The 22,610-nt window shown below is 42.5% G+C and overlaps 1 protein-coding gene across 1 annotated transcript; it reads right to left on the bottom strand.

Moving 5' to 3' along the window:
* Positions 1-883: 883 nt before the first annotated feature.
* Positions 884-21,524, bottom strand: TM4SF4 (transmembrane 4 L six family member 4). The gene is made up of 5 exons (XM_032631005.1): positions 21,168-21,524; positions 20,297-20,386; positions 7,565-7,704; positions 2,624-2,813; positions 884-1,493 (listed from the first exon to the last, which is right to left on the bottom strand). The coding sequence occupies exons 1-5, from the start codon at positions 21,339-21,341 to the stop codon at positions 1,476-1,478; spliced, it is 612 nt and encodes a 203-aa protein (XP_032486896.1). The 5' UTR covers positions 21,342-21,524; the 3' UTR covers positions 884-1,475.
* Positions 21,525-22,610: the final 1,086 nt, after the last annotated feature.

Here is a 22,610-nt window from a genome sequence, read left to right as displayed (position 1 = left end):
GTAGGTCTAAGCTGGGGTTCAGGAATCATAACCTTAGAACATTTCCTTGGTGATTCTAATGATCAGCCATGTTGGAGAACCAATGGTCTAAACTGAATTGAAACACGTTGTGTGTGAGTGTATGTGTATGTGTGTGTTTGTATTTATAGTTCTGCCAATGAGATCTTAATTGCCTATCTGCCTGCCTTTTTTCCTTCCACTTAAGCAACTTCCAGACGCACTCTCTGACCTCAGAGTTCTCATATAGCGAGGGAAGAATTACAGCATGTAACTCTTTGGGTCTTCAGTGCCCGGCCCCCAGTGGCCAGAACTATGATTAGTAATTGCTTTCTTGGTGACTGTGAGAAACCCAGTTTTTGGTGTGCCTAATTTACATAGTGTAGCCAATCAGCTTGGCAGGAGCAGAAGTGAGACTCTAGCTTGTAACACCCTCTAAGATCCTCCGTATTATACATCAGTCAGATAGACAATCCCACAGGCCTCTTTGTTTCACCCTTGGGGGACTCCAAAATTTCTTGATGATTGATTGCCTTTCAGTAGTCCTTTTACAGATGGGGAAACTGAGACTTAGAAAGCAACTTTCCCAGGATCCCCAAGCTGATATGTGGGTAGTTGGGGTTTGAGCTGAAATCAACAGAATGGATTTGACTCCATATTAGTGCCTGACTCATAAAACCAAAGCTAATGTCTTAAACATGTAGAACTGATTAACACTTATTATCTTAATCCTGGGTCGTACATAGGCTGACAAAATTATTACCCAAATCAGCTTTTTAAAAACATTGTTTTTTGTTTGAGCAAAGGAAGCATTTGTAGAAAAGATGAAAAGAGGGTGTTATTCATTCAATCTTTTGCCCCTACCTCCCCAAAAGCACACAATCTTTATTACCTCTGAATTCTGATTTCAATTTAATATACACAAGGAAATAATTGCAAATGATGGCAGGCCCAGAAGAATAGTTACAAGTAATTCAAACATGTTAGCACAAAAGAAAACAAATAAAAATTATTTATGATCCATCAGTCGTTCTTTTTTCCCACAGATCTTAAAAATAAAAATTGGTCTTAGCTTCTCATTTTCAATGTGCTTTCTTCCTTTGACTCCTGTAAAACTTCCAACAATATTAACACCTCTATATACAAAGAAGCAGTGTGGCAGTACATGTGACCTTATACATTTTTCACTCAAAGAAAAAATTATGAAATATTTGCTTTGAACCTGCTCTTCGATTCTAAGAGGAAGCTAATTTGAAAGATTCATAAATATTACTTAAGTGGCCAAACTATTTTTTATTTGAAACTAACATGAAACTCTAAAGTGAGCTGACCTGGTTGGAAAGGAGAAGGAATAACTCTGGCCTCCCTAAGTTTTGTCAGTTAGGAAGCAGATAGGAATTGGCAACCCCAAGAAGAGAAGAATAAGTTTAATGTATCTTCTCACACACCATTAAGTTAGAGCAGCTCATCATGGAGGTTTAGACAGGTCCATCTCCCTAGAAGGTAGAAAAGGTTAATTAATTACAGCATCATTTTTTTTCTTTGCTTTCTCGTCCCCTCCCTTTCCCCTCCCCATCACCCCTCTTATTCCTGATTACTCCTACCCCTTATTGGTTGCCTACTGAATGTTTTCTGTACTTTTCTGACTTTGTTTCAGAGTTTTAATCTGTTACTTAACTTGTGCTTAGGCTATAGGTGTGGAAGCTTCATTTTATTTTCCATCATTTTATTATTAAAATTAATTTTGATAAGTGGCACATGGGGCTCAAGTGATGTATCTGAAGCCACAGTTAATAAGTAGAGGAGCCAGGACTTCATAAGTAGAGAACCTGGGGAGGTAGAACCCAGAGACTGTGTTCCTTTCCTTGAAGATATGCTGTCACATGGATTTTCATCCCCTTAAGGAAATAACAGTCAGTACAATGTACTGAGCCTTCTGTTATTAACATGGATGCTTTTTTTTTTTTTTTTTTTTGCTGTGCTGCTTGGCATGTGGGATCTTAGTTCCCTGGCCAGGGATCAAACCCGTGCCCCTTGCAGTGGAAGCACGGAGTCTTAACCACTGGACCACCAGGGAAGTCCCCAACTCTCAAGTTCTATTTAATTTTTTTCCTCATACTTCAATCTGTGCTTTAAAATAACTTTATGTGTATGAATAATTGACTGATGTGGCTTGCTCAGTAGTTGAAATAATCACCTTGTCCTACTGTCTATAGGTTTATTTTTCATATTGTTGATCATTTACAGTCTTATTTGGAGAGTAAATCCCAAAATGATTTTATTTTTTGCACTTAAGAATGAATTTTCTCTTCTATACCTTTTCCAAGGGAAAGAAAATACCCTTCCATATATTACTTGACGACTTTAACCCACTTCTAGATCTATTTAGGAAATAAAGCATTTGGGGACAGATCGTGATGCGTATTCCTGATAATATGTGCCTGTAACAGATGTCCACTTCCTGTGGGGATCTTCATGTAAACATCATCATAAACTTCTATTTGTATATGGAGTAGGGGTAAGACTGAAAACTTTGGACAGCTTCAGCCTGGGTACGTTAGCATCACCGAGAGCAGAACTTCCCTCAGCTGCGTGCCGAGAAGGAAAGACAAAGACCCCAACTCACCCGACAGCAGCCACAGCACTGGCAGTCTCCACACAGGGTCCCCAGGAGGCCGTTGATCACCTGGATGGCACAGATAAGTATCTGAAACGCCCCTATGATCAGCAGGATGGAGAAGAGGGTCAGATGCCAGGGAATCACGTTGTCAGGCTTTTCGCACTGGCTCCATAAGTCCCTGTCCCTGAGGTAATCTCTGTCGGGAACATGAGGCAAAAAGGAGATGTTGGTAAAAAGTGCACAATACCCTAGGCTAGAAAGTCACCATAGCGATTTTTCTTTGGCAATACTATCTATCCAAGATATAATCTCCATCAGAAAAAAAAAATCCCATAATAACAACACTTTTAAAAACAATACCTAACAATTTTATTGAGTATAGACTAAGGTGCCAGACCCTGTTCTGAACAGTTAACACGTATTCACTCCTTTATTTCTCATAGAAACTTTATGGTTCTTTTCTTCCATTTCACAAATGAGAACATTGAGGCACAGAGTAGTTAAGTGACTTACCCCAGCTCACACAGCTACTGAGTGACAGAGTGATTTTTACGAGCTGACCAGGAGGATGGGTAAGTTTAATATCTATTAAGGGGCAATGAAAATGAAGACACTCCAGGAGCAGAATCTCACAAATGTTCACGGCCTTTATCCTACTATTGTCCTTAGGGACCTTTTGGACTTCTGATAAGTTATCTGTCACATCTAGTGGCCGTGTGAAGCCATGTAAAGTACAGTTGTGTCATATAGTCAAAGGGAAGAGCTCGATTCTTTTAAGGTCTACTTCTAGCCAAATTGTGAACTGACTCAGCTATATTTTTGTGAAGATGTAGGGATTCCACCTGCAAAAAGAGTTAATTAACTAAAAGGGAGAAATAATCTGTTGCCTTAATACACATTTTATAAAAACTTTGAAATAGGAGAAACTGCGATATATTTATACAATATATACATTAGGAGTCCACTGCAATATCAAGAGCATTGTGCCTCGAAGGAGAAACGTGAAGTGTGGTATCTTTAAGACAACGATGAGGGTAGAGCGGGTAAAATCTCTGCATCTTTATATTCCTTCTCACATTCTTAAAGCTGCAAATTGGTCTCTCCCTCTTCCTTTACGTGTCCTCTCTCCTTTCAAGGCCTCAGTAGGAAACTCTCCATCTGACTACTAAAGTAATCTCCACCTCGTTGTTTTTAGATCATTTTGACGATCCGTCTCTGATGATTTCTCCAATGCATCAGCACACATTTATTTGAGATACATTCTGTATTAAGATTTTGAAAAATCTTTGAAATGATGGAAGATGCCCCAGAGTTTAGTCGAGCAGAAGGGATAAAGGAAAGAATGAGACTTTCGCTCTTGATTGAAAAATAAAACATTGTTTATCACATTGATCCACCTTCCCATGAGAATACAGGTTCTAGCAGCTCACTGGCTGTGTGACTTGTGTATCTCTCTGTAAGATGGGAATAACGATATCAAATCATAGGGTTAAATAAGGATTGAATGAGTTAACGCTAGTAAAGCACTTAGAACAGTGCCTAGCATATCGTAAGTTTTCCATAAACCATAATATTGCTATTATTTTACTTAAGCTGAGCAGTCTGGTCTAAAAGAAAAAGGCTGGTATTTTGGGTTCAGATGGACCTGGGTTTGAATCCAAGCATTCCTCTCACTGGCTGTGTATTCCTCACACAAGTCACCTACCACCCCCCACCCCCTGGCCTTCACATCAGTTTCTTCATCTATAAAATGGGCTGAGAACAACCTCACAACTGTGAAATTTCACTGAGATAATATACCTACGTATGGCTGTATAAGACTTCTTTTCATTATGTTACTATTATTTTTAAAATTTATTTTTGGCTGCGTTGGGTCTTCGTTGCTGTGCGTGGGCTTTCTCTAGTTGCGGTGAGCGGGGGCTACTCTTCGTTGTGGTGCGTGGGCTTCTCACTGCGGTGGCTTCTCTTGTTGTGGAGCGCGGGCTCTAGGCGCGCGGGCTTCAGTAGTTGTGGTACGTGGGATCAGTAGTTGTGGTGCACGGGCTTAGTTGCTCTGCGGCATGTGGGATCTTCTCGGACCAGGGCTCCAACCCGTGTCCAGGAAGATTGGCAGGCGGATTCTTAACCACTGCACCACCAGGGAAGCCCCCATTATGTTATTTTTAAAACACTCATTTTTCCATTCTGTTTTTTTCCATGTAGTCCTTCCTATCTTTACAATTTTTCAACTTGATGATTATAAGAGGTTATAAAAAGACAATATTTTCCTGGCACATTTTATAAAGAAAAGATCCTAAGGTGAAGTAATTGGCAGTCCCCAGTTTGGACCCTCGGCTGAAGAGTTTGTCCAGCGGTGGGACGACACCACCCCCTGGTGGTGATATTGTTGAACCGCTCACGGGGGAATTTGGAAGCAAGGATTGAGTTTGGGTGGAGAAATCCTCTCAGTTTCACTCCAGCTGCTGCCTCACCCCTTACAAACCCTCACGGATAGCTGTTCCACAGGCCCTTCTTCTTTCCCCCCAAACTCTCAGGTTCTGAGAGTCTCAGATCTCGGGAAATGATTGCTGCGTCCAACCCTCCAACCCCAGGTGAGAGAGGGCCCTAATTTTTTCATGGATCTGGAGGCTAAACCATGCTTCCACGTTCTGTGACATGAGGAGTTTAAACCCACTGAATCTCATCATTGTGAAGGGCGGTCCCACCTGAGATGCAGTAATTCCATCAGCCTCAGAGTAGAACACCATGGATTTCATACAACTCACTTCTTGGCAGCAGCAAAGGCAGCTGAAGGAAGGAGCAGGGGAGCCCGAGGGCTTTGCCTGGGTAACTCGAGCGCCATCTCCTCCTCTGAGACAGACCCCTTGATGTTCCTGCCCTCAGCTGGCTGTGGTACCCCTTCTGTGCTTCCCAGCCCTCTGGTTCCTTCTGGTACACAGTGCCCAGGACCCTGAGCTCTCCGCATCTGTCCATTTGTCTGTCTTCTCTTTGTGACTATACATCCACAAGGGTGGAGACCATGTCCCCATCTCTGTCCCCAGTTCCAGCACAGGGAGTGTTCAGTAAATGAGCAGCTTTCATGTACGGGGTCCTGCCCGTGTTCTGGGCGCTGGGCTAGCTGCATTCCATCATCCCTCCCAATCCTACGAGGAGGTGCTAGTTTTCTTGAACTATGCCCCAGGAAATATTCACTGAATGAATGAACATATACACAGATTAAGAAGTTGAAGGGGGAGGGGCAACATGGGGGAGCGGATTAAGAGGTACAAACAATTAGGTATAAAATAAGCTATAGGATATATTGGACAACACGAGGAATACAGCCAATATTTTATAATAACTATAAATGGAGTTTAACTGTTAAAAATTGTGAATCACTACATTGTACACCTGTAACTTATGTAATATTGTACATCAACTATACTTCAATTACAAGAAATGTACTGCTTAAAAAAATACATTATTTAGAAAGTGTAAAAAAAAAAAAAGCTGAGGGGCTTCCCTGGTGGCGCAGTGGTTGAGAGTCCGCCTGCCAATGCAGGGGAGACGAGTTCGTGCCCCGGTCCGGGAAGATCCCACATACTGCGGAGCAGCTGGGCCCGTGAGCCATGGCTGCTGAGCCTGCGCTTCCGGAGCCTGTGCTCCGCAGCGGGAGAGGCCGCAACAGTGAGAGGCCCGCGTACCACACACACAAATATATATATATATATATATATATATATATATATATATATATATGGTCCCTAATAGCTGTGTGCAGCTACTGAGTGCTTGAAATATGGCTAGTGTGATTGAGGAATTTTAAACTTTATTTCATTTACGTGAATTTAAGTTTAAGTAGACACATATGGCAACTGTCTACTGCCTTGAGCAGTGCGGTCTAGGGGCAGAGGGATGTGTAATATAAAAAGACTAATAATACTCGAAGTTAGAAGATGAGAGTTTGCTCCCTGTCTCTGCTGCCCACTAATTGTGAGACTTGGAGCACATCACACTTATTCAGTCTGCCTCAGTGGGGAGTTACTACCTCTTGACGTGGTTGTGGAGATTAAATTATAAATTTATTTTTAAAAAAGTTCTTTCTAAACTACAAAGTACCGTGAAAATATTGTTACTTTAATGAGTTCTATTAACAATAACTCTCATGAAGAACCTACAGTGCTTTCAAGGTCGTTTTCCATAAATCTGCACCTTAAGAGATTGCTTAGTTATCCATCATTTGGGGTATTAGTGGAAGCCTTTGAGCTTAATGAGTAGTCATTTTCATTTTCTATTATAAGATTTTCAATGGAAGTCACTGCTCTCTGTTTATTAATATTATTAGTTGCCTCATGTTGATGCTAATAATTTTTTTTTTTTTAAAGAAGGTGTTGGGGTAGGAGTTTATTAATTAATTAATTTAGTTTTGCTGTGTTGGGTCTTCGTTTCTGTGCGGGGGCTTTCTCTAGTTGTGGCAAGCGGGGACCACTGTTCATGGCAGTACGCGGGCCTCTCACTATCGCGGCCTCTCTTGTTGCGGAGCACAGGCTCCAGATGCGCAGACTCAGTAGTTGTGGCTCACAGGCCTAGTTGCTCCGCAGCATGTGGGATCCTCTCAGACCAGGGCTCGAACCCGTGTCCCCTGCATTAGCAGGCAGATTCTCAACCACTGCGCCACCAGGGAAGCCCACTAATAAATGTTTGAATGCAAGTAGTGACACCACCAACACCCTTCCCTCAGGCCAACTGAGGTGCCCTCTTCCATTATTTCTCCTGCTGTCTGTCAAAAGAGCACCTAGAGGTGAGATCTTGTGTAACTTCACCCCACAGCTCCAGCTCTGCCTCAAAGGAGCAACATGCCTGAGACTTGTAAACTGAAGATGGCGGACCTTGAACGGTGTCCCCCATGGGCCTTTACCTGCTCGTGCCCCAAATGGTGACATGTGAGCATTGAAGGGTGTACCTTACCCGTCCAGGAAGGGGTAGCCCCACGTGCTATTATTGACCATGAGGCATTTTGGACCCTTGTTGATTGAGACAGCTGAGATGATAAATGAGTATCCGGCACCCAAGACTCCAACCACAGCAAATATTGTGGAGGTGAACATCTGAAAGAGAAGGAGAGAGACCGCCAGGTTCTTGAGGTGTCCAGAGATTACACACAGCACACCTAACTGGCCTGCTATTGAGCATGGTGAATATGGGAAAGTTACGGGGTATGCAGCCAGTTTTTACTGGAAATGGGGCCTGTGGAGTCTCCTAGAATGAATTTTGGTGTCTCATGTCCCTTTCTCCAACCCCATCCCCATCTTTTTCACCTATTCATTGATGACCCAAGTGCTAGTTATGGTTTGATACCTCTGAACCAGGATTTTTAACCTTGCTAAGAACAAATTGTCCTTCACAGGCTTAATATGGAAGACCAGTCTATTACAGAATCAAAGAATCTTAGAATGGGAAGTGATCTTCAGTTCTGTGGCACAATCATCTCACTGAGGCTGTCACAGTGGGACCTCATGTGGCAGGAAGGCTCTGCTTATGAATCTCACTGAGGCTAAGTCACAGTGGGACCTCATGTGGCAGGAAGGCTCTGCTTATGAGAAAGGGTAGAAGTCTAGAATTTCTCCTCATCCGTCCTAGTTACATTCCTTGAGTTCAAAAGGATTAAGTCCAACCTCTCTGAAGATATTTTATATCTTACACAAAAATATTTTCTATATGACATCTCTCCACCCCTTCCACCCTCTGTAAGTTTTCTCTTCTTTGGGTTACACAAGCCCAATGATTCCAGCTCTTTTAAATATTTTTATATGACAGATTAATTAGTGAAAAATAGATTGTACTACATCTTTTTTTAAAATTATAAAACCAAGATAAAATATAGAATATAAAAGGCAGAAACAATCCTGGAGCCTATCCAGGCTAACTCCCTCTTAGAGATGAAAAAAAAAAAAGGGCCTAGAGAGGCAATGTCCATTCTAAACAGTAATTAGAGAGTAGTGTGAAAACATTAACAATTCTGTAAATAGAGGTGGAAAATGATCACCTCTATTGTTTTGGGACATGAAGGTGTAGTGCAAAGTACAAGAGTTTAAAAGTCAGCAGAGGGCTTCCCTGGTGGCGCAGTGGTTGAGAGTCCGCCTGCCGATGCAAGGGACGCGGGTTCGTGCCCCGGTCCGGGAAGATCCCACATGCTGCGAAGCGGCTGGGCCCGTGAGCCATGGCCGCTGAGCCTGCGCGTCCGGAGCCTGTGCTCCGCGGCGGGAGAGGCCACAGCAGTGAGAGGCCCGCGTACCTCAAAAAAAAGAGGCCCGCGTACCGCAAAAAAAAAAAAAAAAAAAAAAAAAAAAGTCAGCAGAACCCAGTCTCAAATCTCAGTTTTCCAGTCTCAAATCTCAGTTTTGCTACTTTTCTCTGTGTGATGACTGACTCTCAGTTTCTCATCTATAAAATGGGCATGATAAAGCCTACCTCAATTAGATGTGATAACCCAAGTTAAATGTCAGATACTTCCTCTTTCCCCTTCCCTGTATTACTATCAATCTTTTTACAGTACATATTTGAGGGTTTGAGGGTGGGGTTAGAGTGTAGAGAGGATCTAACTGTGCCTGGGTAACTGGAATCTGTGTAATCTATTTAGCTGGGGTTCGTATTCGTATCATATGTCATATCATATATAAATGTATTTTTTTTGAAAATTTATTTATTTATCTATTTATTTTGGGCTATGTTGGGTACTCGTTGCTGTGTGCATGCTTTCTCTCTAGTTGCAGCCAGCAGGGGCGACTCTTCATTGAGGTGCACGGGCTTCTCATTGTGGCGGCTTCTCTTTGTTGTCGAGCATGGGCTCTGGGCACATGGACTTCAGTAGTTATGGCACGCAGGCTCAGTAGTTGTGGCGCATGGGCTTAGTTGCTCCGTGGCATGTGGGATCTTCCTGGACCAGGGCCCGAACCCGTGTCCCCTGCATTGGCAGGCAGATTCTTAACCACTGCGCCACCAGGGAAGTCTCTATAAATGTATTTTTGATGCAACTTTCCAAGACTGAGCTCTGGCTCCATGCACTGTGTCTGACTTCCCAAATAGAACTGACCATTCCCTTCTTCATATTGAAAGAGAACAAGACCCTGTGGAGTTCCTGGGCATGGAAGCCTTTCCATGTCCCTGTTTCTTGTTTGTAGGGAACAGACTCTAGCCTCCATAACCTTCCCAGAATCCCAAAGAGCAGACTTGAACAGTTGCTAATCAGGGAATGGAGAGGATGCAGAGACAAGGGAGGAATAGCCAAGAAACAATAGCGCAGCCTTGGGGCAGGGTCCTGGTTCCATCTCAAGGGATACACATAATAATATCTTTGAGCTCTTTATAGAACTAAAACCCCCAACAAATGGAAGATGTTAGCTTTCTTCATTCCAGAGAAGGTCATAGTTTGATAACCTTGAGAAGCTCATCAGGAGACCACTTGAGACCAGATTCAAGAAGTTCAGGCCCTGCACATACCCTGATCCTTATCAGCAAAGCTGCCCTTGAACCATTGCTATAAAACGCCTCACCAAATCCTCCTGGGTTGGGACACAGTTTTTCAGGGCATGAGCCTGCTGTGTTCCCCTTTGCCAGGCAAAGCAATAAAGCTATTGTTTTCTACTTCACACAAAACTCTGTCTCAGAGATTCAATTTGGCACTGGTGTACAGAGGCCAAGTTTTCAGCATCCATATCTCCCACCTCCAGGGCTCTAGATTGTATCAACTCCCATCATAGCACAGTATATATAACACATTACTGCATAGCTGTTTATGTCTGTCTTCCCCAGCCAGAGGACAAACTCCTTGAAGCCATGGACAGTGGGTTATTTGAAGATAGTTAGGACATTGCTCCACCCCTACCACCAACAGTTTGTTTTTTTTTTTTTTCCCTCTCCAACTTATCAAAGGCACTGGATAACTACTTATTGGATATTTTCAATGACTAAAGTTCATATACTCATTATTTAGATTTTTCCTCTTAATTTTTATGCCTAGGGTATCCTAAACCCATTCCCACCACCAAGAACATTGTGAATATAATCTAGGTCAGAAGCAAATAAAAATTTGGGTCAATTTATCATGTTAGAACAGGCAATCTCTTTTCCAAAGGATGTCTTGTTGATTAATTTTGGAAATCGTTGAATTGTATAAAGTTAAATAGGTTTCATTCCTGTTGTACTTCTAAGAATCTCTGTGATATGCTAATATGTACAAAGCTCCAAGGAGGGGATATACTATGTATACTGGAATGTAAGGAAAATGATTAGCTCTCAAATTATCCCTCAGAAGTGAGGGACTTGCTTTAGAGCTGTGCCCTTATTTCATCCATCAGGTAATAGGACATTTCCTCAAATTTGAACAAACAAGTATTGTGTGGGAAAGACATTAGTCAGAAACAACCCAATTACTGTTGGATGACAGAATTATTTAAACATTTCCTTCTTAACACAGATTTGCTAATTATTCTAGGAAAGTTGACCTCACAATTCCTAGTTCCAGATATTATAGTTAACAAGCCTTTTAAAGGGCATTCTAATATAAGTATGTTTCGTGTTTACAATTGTGGGGATCATTAATATATACTTGCAAGAGGGATGTCTGAATACTGTCTTCGTCTTATCTGAATTGATACTTATGACTGAGTGAAATTTCCGCTGACAGCATCATACATGGATACAAAAATGTCATTAAATGGAAAAAAAAGATGTGCTGTGGGAAACTTTTGATGGCTCCAGTGGTGTCTTTAGTGGGAGCAAAAACATTAAGGTCAAAAAACATGAAAACATTTTAAAATAAATGAGAGGAAAGAAGTAATATTTCAAAATCAATCTATTAAAATTATTTTATATTTTATACATGTGCTTTAAATATGCATATATCACAGAACGCTTATGCATATATTCACGTTAGTCAAATAACTTTTTTTGAAACTGCTTTCTGGGAAAATAAGAGGTGGTTTTATACAAAGTTTCACCTTATATTTGGGTATATATTGTAATTTGCAGAGTTTTCTGATCTCACAGGAGCCTATAACTTCTTCCCTTGAGCCCTTGCAATGACACACTTTGGGAGATGCTGCTACAATTTAATGAGAGCTTATCTAGCTACTTCTCTGTCTCTGAGCTACCTCCATGCTCCAATCAACTTGCTGTTTAGTTAGACACAGCTGGTATTAATCTAGGAATGGCCAGAACGTTCCAGTAGAGCAATTAAAAGCTTATGCTCAGGTCAGTTTTTCCTAATGTTTTACCTCTTGTCCTTTCAGAGTGAGGCTCTGAGTGGTCTGGAAACATTTTTGACATGTGGTCCTTGGGATGGATTGGATTGTCTCAATTAAAAAAGAAGATTCTCTGAAGGAAGGGTCTCTCATCTTAAAATTGCTTAAAAGTGTTCAAAAGCCAGAATTTCCACTAAATAAATATTCTTATAATTATGTTTTCACAAAAATGACGATCTCAAAAACCTTCTAGTGCAATCATCTCACTTTCTAGATAATGCAAAGAGCTTCATTCTGTGACAGCCTTAGATGTATTATCTCATTTAATCTTCTCAACAAACCTGTGAGGTGGGTGTGATTATCTACATTTTCCAGACAGGAAACTGAGACTACTAGAAATTAAGATAATTGCTCTAAGTCAAACAAAGAGTACAGTGGTGGGAGTAGGATCAGTCCATGGCCACTTGTTTCCAAAGCCCATGCTTTTGTGACCTTCTCAAATCACACATCTAGAAGGTGGCTGAGCTAGATTAAGAACTGGAGTCTGGGCTTCCCTGGTGGCGCAGTGGTTGAGAGTCCGCCTGCCGATGCAGGGGACACGGTTTCGTGACCCGGTCCGGGAGGATCCCACATGCTGCGGGGTGGCTGGGCCCGTGAGCCATGGCCGCTGAACCTACGTGTCCGGAGCTAGTGAGAGGCCCGCGTACCGTAAAAAAAAAAAAAAAAAAAAGAACTGGGGTCTCAGGGGAAGGGGCAACATAGGGTTGGAGGATAAGACGTACAAACTATTAGGTATAAAACATGCTACAAGGATATATTTGACAACATGGGGAATATAGCCAAAATTTTATAGTAACTATAAATGGAGTATAACCTTTAAAAATTGTGAATCACTATATTGTACACCTGTAACATATAATATTGTACAGCAACTATACTTCAAAAAAACAAACAAACAAAAAAAAAGAACTGGGTCTCCCTCCCAGTCTAGTATCCTGTACCTACCACCTCTTCAAATACACACACACACAGAAAACACACTGCCGCTAGCACCAGATATTCTGTTATTTGCAAATTTCTCTGTGAATGACATTGGTTCTCTCACAGAAATAAAACGACAGATAAGAAAAAAAAATCTTTTTGCTTATTTGACCTTCTGAGCTTGAGTTCTAATTATTAGTCAGGAATCATAAAACTATTGATTATTAAGAATGGAAGAGTATCTAAAATTGCTGTTATAGAAAAGAAAGATCACTTTTCCAGGAAGGCAGTTTGGAAGTCTGCGGAAACCAGGGTTCCGGCCTCCTCAGTCACCCAGGCCCCCGCCTCCCTGGCCTCGGCTTCTGGTGGCAAACAGAAGAAAGGGGTGGGTGGTTCCAGATGGCCCCTTTGACTAAAGCAACTCCGGATTTCATCATCCACTGGCTGGTAATGAGAGGAGAAATCTGTCTTGTGCTATTCCTGCTGTGTGAGATGAGTAGAGGATTTTAGATATCATTCCTGGAACATGTCACAGGCAAATGTTTACAGACACAAAAAGTGAGTACAAATGCAAACAGTCCTCATTTTAGGCAAGTCTGAGCAAATGAAAAACCAAGTTAATATAAAATAGCAATGAGATAATTTTCCCCTTTATCGAAGAGTCCCCCTTGTAAGCACCTCTATCCCAACACTGTCCAACTGAAACATAATGCGAGCCATATACATAATTTAAAATTTTCCAGTAACACTTCTTAAAAGGTTTAAAAAAATGAGATTAATTTTGATAATATATTTCCTTTAACTCAGCATGTCCAACATATTATCATTTCAACAGGTAATCAATATAAAATTACTAATGAGATATTTTACATTCTTCTTTTTACCAGTTCTTTGAAATCTGGTATGTGTTTTTATACTTATGGTACATCTCAATTTTTCTTTTTTTTTCCTGTGGCCGAGCCTCACAGGATGCAAGATCTTAGTTCCCCGACCAGGGATTGAAACCCACGTCCCCTGCAGTGGAAGCGCAGAGTCTCAACCACTGGACCGCGAGGGAAGTCCCAGGTACATCTCAATTTTTAAAAAAATTTTTTATTTTTATTTAGTTATTATTTATTTATTTATAACATCTTTATTGGAGTATAATTGCTTCACAATGGTGTACTAGTTTCTGCTTTATAACAAAGTGAATCAGTTATACATATATCCCCACATCTCCTCCCTCTTCCGTCTCCCTCCCACCCTCCCTATCCCACCCCTCTAGGTGGTCACAAAGCACCGAACTGATCTCCCTGTGCTATGCGGCTGCTTCCCACTAGCTATCTACCTTACGTTTGGTAGTGTATATATGTCCATGCCACTCTCTCACTTTGTCCCAGCTTACCCTTCCCCCTCCCTGTGTCCTCTAGCCCATTCTCTAGTAGGTCTGCACCTTTATTCCCGTCCTGCCTCTAGCTACATGTAAACGAATGAAATTAGTACATCTCAATTTTGATTGGCCACATTCCATAGGCTCAATAGTCACATGTGGATAGTGGCTCCTGTATTGGACAGTACAGTCTAGAACATTTGGAAGATCGATTTTTGGTAGTAAAAGTTAAAAAAAAAATGGATGGGTATGGGCTGTACTGATTCCCTGATTGCAGTTACTCGCAGGAGGGAGGGATGTATAACAGAGGAGGGCAAGACAGTGACCCTCAATTGAAGCAATAAGGTTTTATTTCTTTACAAAACTTTCTGAAGAAAATATGGCATCAGGTTACAATTTCATAAAGCTACAGGTAGTATGTTTTGTTTTTGTATTCACATTTGAAATATCTCAACTTGAAATAAAAAAAATACTCTAAATAATTTTTCATAACTTTTCCAGAATAGATGACCTACATGAAGCAAGGTACACTTTATGTCACTTTGTTTTAAGTCATTTCGTGTTCAGAAGTCTTTAAAAAATTGCTAAATTTACTACTCTGAGATGTTATCAGTCTTAAAATCAGATGAAGTACATTCCATTTATCATGGGTTTCATGATACAAAACTTTTCACATTAAAAGAGAAGTTATTGAAATCAAGTTGAAAATGTCAGGGAGCAGATGCTTCAAGTTGGTGTTTTTTAAACTAAACAGGCAAAAGGCCTGGAATATTTCTGGAAGGAGACACAATAATTGGAAACACTGGTAACCTCTGGGGAAGGGCGTTGCCAGACTTTGGAGTCAGGAATGTGTGGCTTCCGTTGTAGTTTTTGTACTGTGGACATGTTTTCCCTATTCTAAATGAATAAATAGTAAAGGGGGACACTATTGTATAGTGTAGTGGTCAAGGGCGTGGGATACAGGCAGACAGATCTGGGTTTGAGTCCTGGTTCCTCCCCCATGAATTTGGGAAGGTCATCTTTCTAAGATCTCCATTTCTTCTTCTGTAAAATAAGCCTTGATAATAACTACCTGTCTCCCAGAGATCATAATATGTAAGATAACTAATCAAAAATAGGAAATAGGGAATCAAATGTACACATTGTCTAGCAAATCAGATAACCCCCGGGTGGGGTAGATAATGCCTGGTACTTCACCGTGGGGATACCCAGAAATCTCTTTTGCCTATTTCCAAGATTTGGATAATTTCCCATGACATTAACAAGCACTTGATAAGTGTCATACTTATATTATAATGTTTTAATAATCATAGCCTCACATACTTTAACCTTCCAGAAATACAGAGAGTATAGCTCTGGGGAGAAAAATAAAAGTAAACAGGCTGACTGTCTTATGGTTGCTCAGCACACGTGTTCAGTTTGTATTTCTAAAGAAATATGTGTTAATGTATATGCTGTAAACACTTCCCTTGAAACGGAAGAAGATGCTCTCGGATTCACCATGTGTCAGCTTTAAGGCCTCCCCCTCTACGGGGCTCTGGAGGCAGACGATGTGGGATGAGATCCCAGCTCTGCCCTGGTCCGTGGTGTGTATTATGTCAGCTGAAGCAAATGGAGGAGGGGCGGGGGGGCTGAGAAGGGGAGAAGGGTGGGTGGTTTGGAGACATGGTATTTTGAGGCTTGGGTAGTGGCAACATGTTGGGGCAACATCTCTGGTGGGCATGAAGGTTCCTCTCAGCAAGTTTTCTAAGAGGTACATAGATATCACTTGAAGTGTTTTCTCGCTTAAACGTGAATGTCCTCCTGTATTTTCTGCCTCAGCCTTGGGAAGCCCGGAAGACAGACAGGGGCGTCGCGGGTGTGGTGGTCGGAAACTCAACTTGCAAGGGCTTCAGTTTCCTTATTTATAAAACGAGAAGTTTAATGCCTAACTCATTAGGGGCTATTGTGAGAATTGAGCCTGATAAAGTACGGAAATCACCTGAAATCCTCCCAGAGCGTTCATTTACTTCATTCATCCAACAAGCATTTATCGAGGACTTATGTGTCCTCAGTACCCCCAGGCACTTGGTACTACTCTCCCCTGCCCTGCACGCTAAGGCTTGCAGCCTCTTCCCCCATTCTTGCAATGTCCTTACGAAAGATAGCAACTGCCACGGTCCATTATACAGCAGAGGATTTTGAAGCAAAGAAAACATTTACTGAAGAAATAGAGTTTCATACGTTATTTCTCCTTTTAAGATAATCTGTTATTTCAAAAGAAGTGTCTTTCTTAAATCCCCCTCAGATGGGCTGTCCTTCCAAGGAATGCAGAGGCGGCTGTGCTCTTGGCCCCAGGAAGTACTGATGGCAGAAGTGCTTACACAGAAGGCATCCCTAAGGGGCACTGGTGAGCCGAGCTGGTCATGGGGAGAAGTGCTGACTCTACAGTGAATAGACTGATTTATGAACTATCCAAGATCTTCCTTCAGAACAGGTCTGTCAATCATCTGACCCTGCCTATGGGTTGGGGGGTGGGGGGGGGCTTTATCTGCCTGATATACTTTCAGAATGCGGAAATGCCAGCCTACCCCTAAATATCTCCTTTATCAGGCCCATTATTAGAGACACTCTTCTGAGTCAAGGTCAAGGTCTTCTAAAGGCTCTTACTAAAGAACATACTTAACACAAAAGCGTTGATAAAATTAATCAGCTGTCCCATTGGACCCTGAGATGTCAAATTTTTTTCTTTTTTTAAGGATTAGAGGGCAGGAGACCTTGACCAACCACAGATCAGCAGCTAGGGCACCTCCAGTTTTGGAGAACGAGGTTGAGACCTAACTACAAACCCAGGCCAGGGTTTCCAAAGCCCACCTTGGAAGTCACCCTCCTCTCATAGCTTTTGCCCCAGGGCTCCCTTTTCTCAACTCTCATTTACCCTAATTTATTTAAAAGATTGCAGATCCCTGGGACTGGGTTTCAGTCTTACTCTGACTCAGAGGAGAGTTTGCCTCTATTTTTTAGTTTCACTATGAAACTATCAACTAGGTGACCTCAAGATTTTTTTTTTTCCCAGCTCACTGTCTTGCTTTATCTCTACAGCCATCACATCCTGCTTCCACTGTTGATTCATATGTCCTGGTTTCACTGCCCAAGGGAAGGGAAGAGAATGATGCAGCTGACTTCTGGGGAATATTCCAGAAAGATGCAGCAAAGAAGAGAGGAGAGAGAGAGACCAGGAAACAAATGATGGAGAGCAAAGCTGTGAAGACAGCCGCAGGATGTAGCTCAGCAGCCCTTGGCCTAGTCTGTTCCTGCCTCACAGACCTTTCTGCCCAACGGGATTTCTTACACCACGTTCATCAGAAGCCCAGTGTTCCTTAAACACTGGAGGGGAAGGCTGTGAGCCTTTGGGAAACTAATTCAAACCTTTAGCATTATAGTACCCATCAAATTATGCCGCAGATCTTTTTCTTTTTGTCTGACAAAATGTTTGTAAATACCTTTCTTTAGAAACTGATGATTGCTCCAGAACCTCAGAACCTTAAGGAAACTTGGCTCTAAAGCAGGGGCATGAACCCAGTGGCCTTAGCGGTGGGTGAAGAGCTCAGTCACGCCCAGTGCAGGCCGTTTTTTGTGTCAAAATGGAGGCCCAGGAGTAACAGGTTATTTTTTTGTTTTTCGAAAAAAAAAAGTAAGATATCTAGATATTTTTTGTGAGATCTCTCTACTTTTAAAAGTTGGCAGCTGACTAACAAACAAATGAACCCCAAACAAGAAATCCTTCTGCTGGCCACCTAGAGTGTGGTGCCCCTGGTACAGGGCAGCTCTGGCTGTGTCTTTGTTTCCAGCTGGCAGAGCTGGTCCTTTGACGGGCACTACCCTTGTGGAGAGTCAGCCAGTGGCCGGGAGGAGTCATCCTCAACCCAAGGGAAGATGCCCCCTGTGGGGTGAGGAAACCCAGTCAGACAACTAGAATTGGGCAGACCAAATGTTTCAGATTGTATTGACTCAACGGTGCTTGTAAAAATGTGACTTTTCTGCCTCTTCTTGGACTTCACATAAATCTAATTTAAAAACACTCTTTGCACAGTACTTTGAATATTGTTTCGCATCTCACTTTGGTGATGTATAAACCTAAAAACAAAAGAAATTAACAAACAAAAACCCTGACTTTATACTGGCTAATCTTCAGACTTCTCCTCAGCACCAGGGAATGAGCTGTTGGATTTCTAAGCAATTCATCCAACTTTCTTTCTTTTTTTTTTTTTTTTTTTTCGTGGTACGCGGGCCTCTCACTGTTGTGGCCTCTCCCGTTGCGGAGCACAAGCTCTGGATGCGCAGGCTCACTGGCCACGGCTCACGGACCCAGCCGCTCTGCGGCATGCGGGATCTTCCCGGACCGGGGCACGAAACCCGTGTCTCCCTGCATTGGCAGGCAGACTCTCAACCACTTGCGCCACCAGGAAGCCCCATCCAACTTTCTTAATTGTTGATTTTTTTCAAATTCTTGTTTCCAATTTATTGCCCCCAAATCCACAAGGTATAGTGGGATTACATTTCAAAGAGAAAATGAGTTACATATTTATTCCTTTCCTTTATAATTAAGTCTAGTAAAATATTATATATAGCACATGTTACATAATTGTAGTAAATGAATTGTGGTTGATTTTTACATCTCTTTGTAAATGATGATTTTAAATGTTGCTATAATAACCAATGCTTGATGGTGTTAAAAAGGTGAGAACATTCTCTTTGAATGATCCTCTATCTCACATGGAAAAGCATCATTGTATTTGCAGTGCACCAGCCTCAGCCCTTCATATGTAGTCAATAGATATTTTTTAATTGACTGAACAAATAGTGATGAGAAGGAAATGTTAGAGATGATTCTGTTTCAGGACAAATTGCTACACCTTTCCCTTTAAGAGGTTACAGTAAGAGTGCATAATTCATCCTTGGGGTTCTCTTAGATGGACAATTGAATCTTGGGAAATTAGAGCAGGAGCTGGTCTTATTCATCATCCAGCCAGTAATTCCAGTTCATCCTTCTTCATTTTTGCCACATCAATGTACCTGAACTCAATATTTTTCTTTAAGTCAACTCTCTATTTTATTAATTTATATCACCTCTATGAATGAAAAACTAGAATCATTAACATACAAAAACAAAATATTATTGAATTTCTAGTTAACGTTTCTTGCATTCCTGGAGCTGGAGACTTGGTTGAAAGGGAGATTACAAAGGATTAGAAATAGTAAAGACATTTCCATCAAAATAAGAGTTTTCTTGATAGAGTCGAGAGGACTGAAGGAGAATCAAAATTAACTTTCGATGTTACTGAAAGATAGAGCACATCTGTGTACCAGCAGAGCTTGTCTGTACCTGGGACATTCTGATCTAGTCCAACTTCCTCATCTTATAGATGAACAGAGGACGGCAGAGAGAACCCCAGTTGCGGAAATGGAACCCAACCCCACTCCCAGCCTTCTTCCCACTCCAGCTCGGAATGGTGAAGCCTAGTTTCTCTAGCTTGCCCACGAAAGATGGATGGCTGCAGGAAACAAGAAAGGAAACAGAAGGCCCGAGGCAAAATCCAGGTAGAGGTAGGGAATTGCTGAGCCTCTGAAGCAGTGAAGCTGGCAGTGGTGTGGATGGAGAGTTTAGGGGACTATCGGGGAGAGGAGGTTACCATCTGTTATCCTGTCCCAGCTCCCCTTTACAGATGAGGCAATGCAGAGCCAGAGAAGGGAAATGACTTGCCCAAAGTCTCAGGGCTTCGAAGTGGCAGAGGGAGAGTCACAGCCCCCATCTCTGCCTTCTGAGCATGCATTCCTTACATGGCATCACTGAAATTTTCCAACTCTGATATCCCTGCCTGTTTGTAACATTTTAAATGGTACTTATACCCTATAAGTAGGAGGGCTATGGTTTTAAATTTTTATGATTATTGTTATTTTACACCAGCAAGAATCCCACATTTATCCCTGTACCAGCTGCCCCCAGAGTCCTGCCTGGGGCCGGTAACTCATCCCCACGCCCAGCGCAAGGAGGCAGGGCGCCCCGGAGCAGTTCTGGTGGCTGCCCCTCCCCCCTCCCTGCCCCTCCCCCCTCGGCCCCCAACTCACCGCAAAGCGCTTCCCACAGCTCTCGTTGCCACAGCACCTGCAGCAGTCATTGTTCTCCAGGCCCAAGAACACCAGCGCAGGGAAGATCATCTACCAGCAAAAGAAGCACCTCAGAGTGGGTCTGGTCTGGCATGTGTAGGGGGGGCCCCCGACCCTGCCTGCCTGTGTGAGGAACTACATCCGCAACGTGGGACTCGGTGGCCAAAGAGGACGGCAAGAGCTAACGGAGCCTGGCTGGTGGGTAGACAAGTATTATGGAGTCTTTAGGTTCTATCTGACCTAATTGCAGCTCCAAGGCAAGATGTCAAGATATGACACCCCGAGTTTCCATTTACATGGTGGGTTAGGATAGGGATAAGAAACTTGTCCTCAGTTGGCATGAAACATGAATCTCTCTCTCTCTCTCTCTCTCTCTCTAAACCAGAGGTCCCCAACTGCTATTGGAAACAAGGGGTAAATAAATCATTAGCACAAGAGTGGAAGAGGAACCCACAGACACCTCCTTCTCTTCGTGGGTTTTAGTCAATCGATTAACTAGAAAATGCGTGCTCCATCCCCAACCTCTTCAACCCAGCACCGCAGCATTATCTTGTTAAAGATATTATGCGGCTCTCAGTTTGGTTCAGGGAAGTCAACTGACCCGTGGGAGCTGCCCGCCTAAGCTTGGGGATTTCATGACTTAGTCAACTTAGTGCACATGCCTCTGGCAAGTCCCAACGGGGAAGGGGAAAGATTAAAGTGCTGACTTTTCAATCATGCGATGCTTGGGCTTTCGTTAGCAACTAAATCTCTTCTTGTTCAGTAAGTACCCAATTTTAAAAGGATGGAGCGAAAATCTCCTTTGGGGAGATTTTAAGGCTTCCTTACTCACCAAGACCCCGCTTCCTAATATTCCTCCAAAATACCAGACCTCGTCAGAAAGGTGGTCATTGTTGTCTATCACTTTTCCTCCAGGGAAAAATAGCAGGAGGTGAGCCAGGAAGCCAGACACAGCGAGGGGAATGAGGGTGCTGCCCAGGCACTTGGCACACCTCTCAGTGCACATGCTGGGGAGGTAGGATGCAGGTCTCGATATGAGCCCCCTCGATGCCTCCTTCACAGGCTCTCTTCTGAGTTATCCGCCGCAGAGGCGTAATAATTGTCCCCAGATCAATCCAGACTTTGGAGCTGAGAAGCAAGATCACCCTGTGAACTGTATCCCTGGAGTCGCTTCAGCTTCTCAAATATAGCAGAACCTCGATGGCGATGGACATTTATACATTCTCCCTGACCCGAAGTCTTTTTTTTTTTCTGCACCCTCATAAATAAGATTACGTTCATTGCGATTTTGCCATGGAGACCAATAACCTCTGTTAATAATCCACCAGCACAGACAAGACACTCAACCTTGTTGCAATTGAACCTAGGGCTGGAACAAACAGCATCTGGGACTACTGCACCTTTAAACTGACAATGGCCCTGCACAAATCAAGAAATATTTCCCCCAGGCTTTTTATAAATCACTGTAAAATTGAGTTACATCCTAGCTGAAATCATGTCTCCTGAGGACTTAATGGTCTACAGTGCGTGTCTTTGTCTTTTCTGCTGAAAGCCTAGTGTGCAAAAGAGTTATTTGAAAGAGCTTCTGTTTTCCTCAACAGGAAAATAACAATGTGATGGTCTCGTTGGGTATTGCTGAGCTCAGGCCTACAGGAATTTTTTAAAGGACAAAATCAGAATAACTATTTATTTTATTGCCTGATTACTCTATTTCTATACTTGCTACTCCATTCAGTTCTATCTCTTTCCCAACCTGACGTGATAGAAATAGCAAAAACTGTTTTCCCAATCACCTTGTTCACCTATAGCTTCCACGCAGGAATAAAAAGCTCCACCTTTACAAAGGATAAGGGGAAAGGGAGGTCGGCATTGGGTGGAGAAGAAAGATACTGACGAGTGGATTGGAGGCAGAGCAGTCAGGCAGCGTTAGAGGAGGTAAGATGGGACCGCTACCAGAAATTTTGCCAACTGCCCAGGGCAGGATTCGGTTACTAATTTGCTTTGTGTCACTTTAAGAAAGTCTCCGCCATGCCTAGCCCAAGCCCTGCCTTACACAATGACCCTGCTCAGTACTGGTGCTATGTAACAGCTGAAGGACTATGGGGTGGAAACGGAGCCTGCTAGCTCTTTGTTGAGAGCCTAGAGGTTAGAATAAGACAGTAGGTAGAATTTCATAGTCAAACTGTAGCTAAATGAAAAGCAAGTCACATCATTATCATGGTGAGACCTGTCTTACAATGGAGTTGGCCACCTGTTTCCCGGGAAGCAGTGGGCA

This window comes from Phocoena sinus, chromosome 4, assembly GCF_008692025.1.
Source record: "Phocoena sinus isolate mPhoSin1 chromosome 4, mPhoSin1.pri, whole genome shotgun sequence".
Classification (NCBI taxonomy): Eukaryota; Metazoa; Chordata; class Mammalia; order Artiodactyla; family Phocoenidae; genus Phocoena; species Phocoena sinus.
The sequence above is the reverse complement of the archived record's forward strand: the minus strand, read 5'-3'. Positions and strand labels throughout refer to the sequence as shown.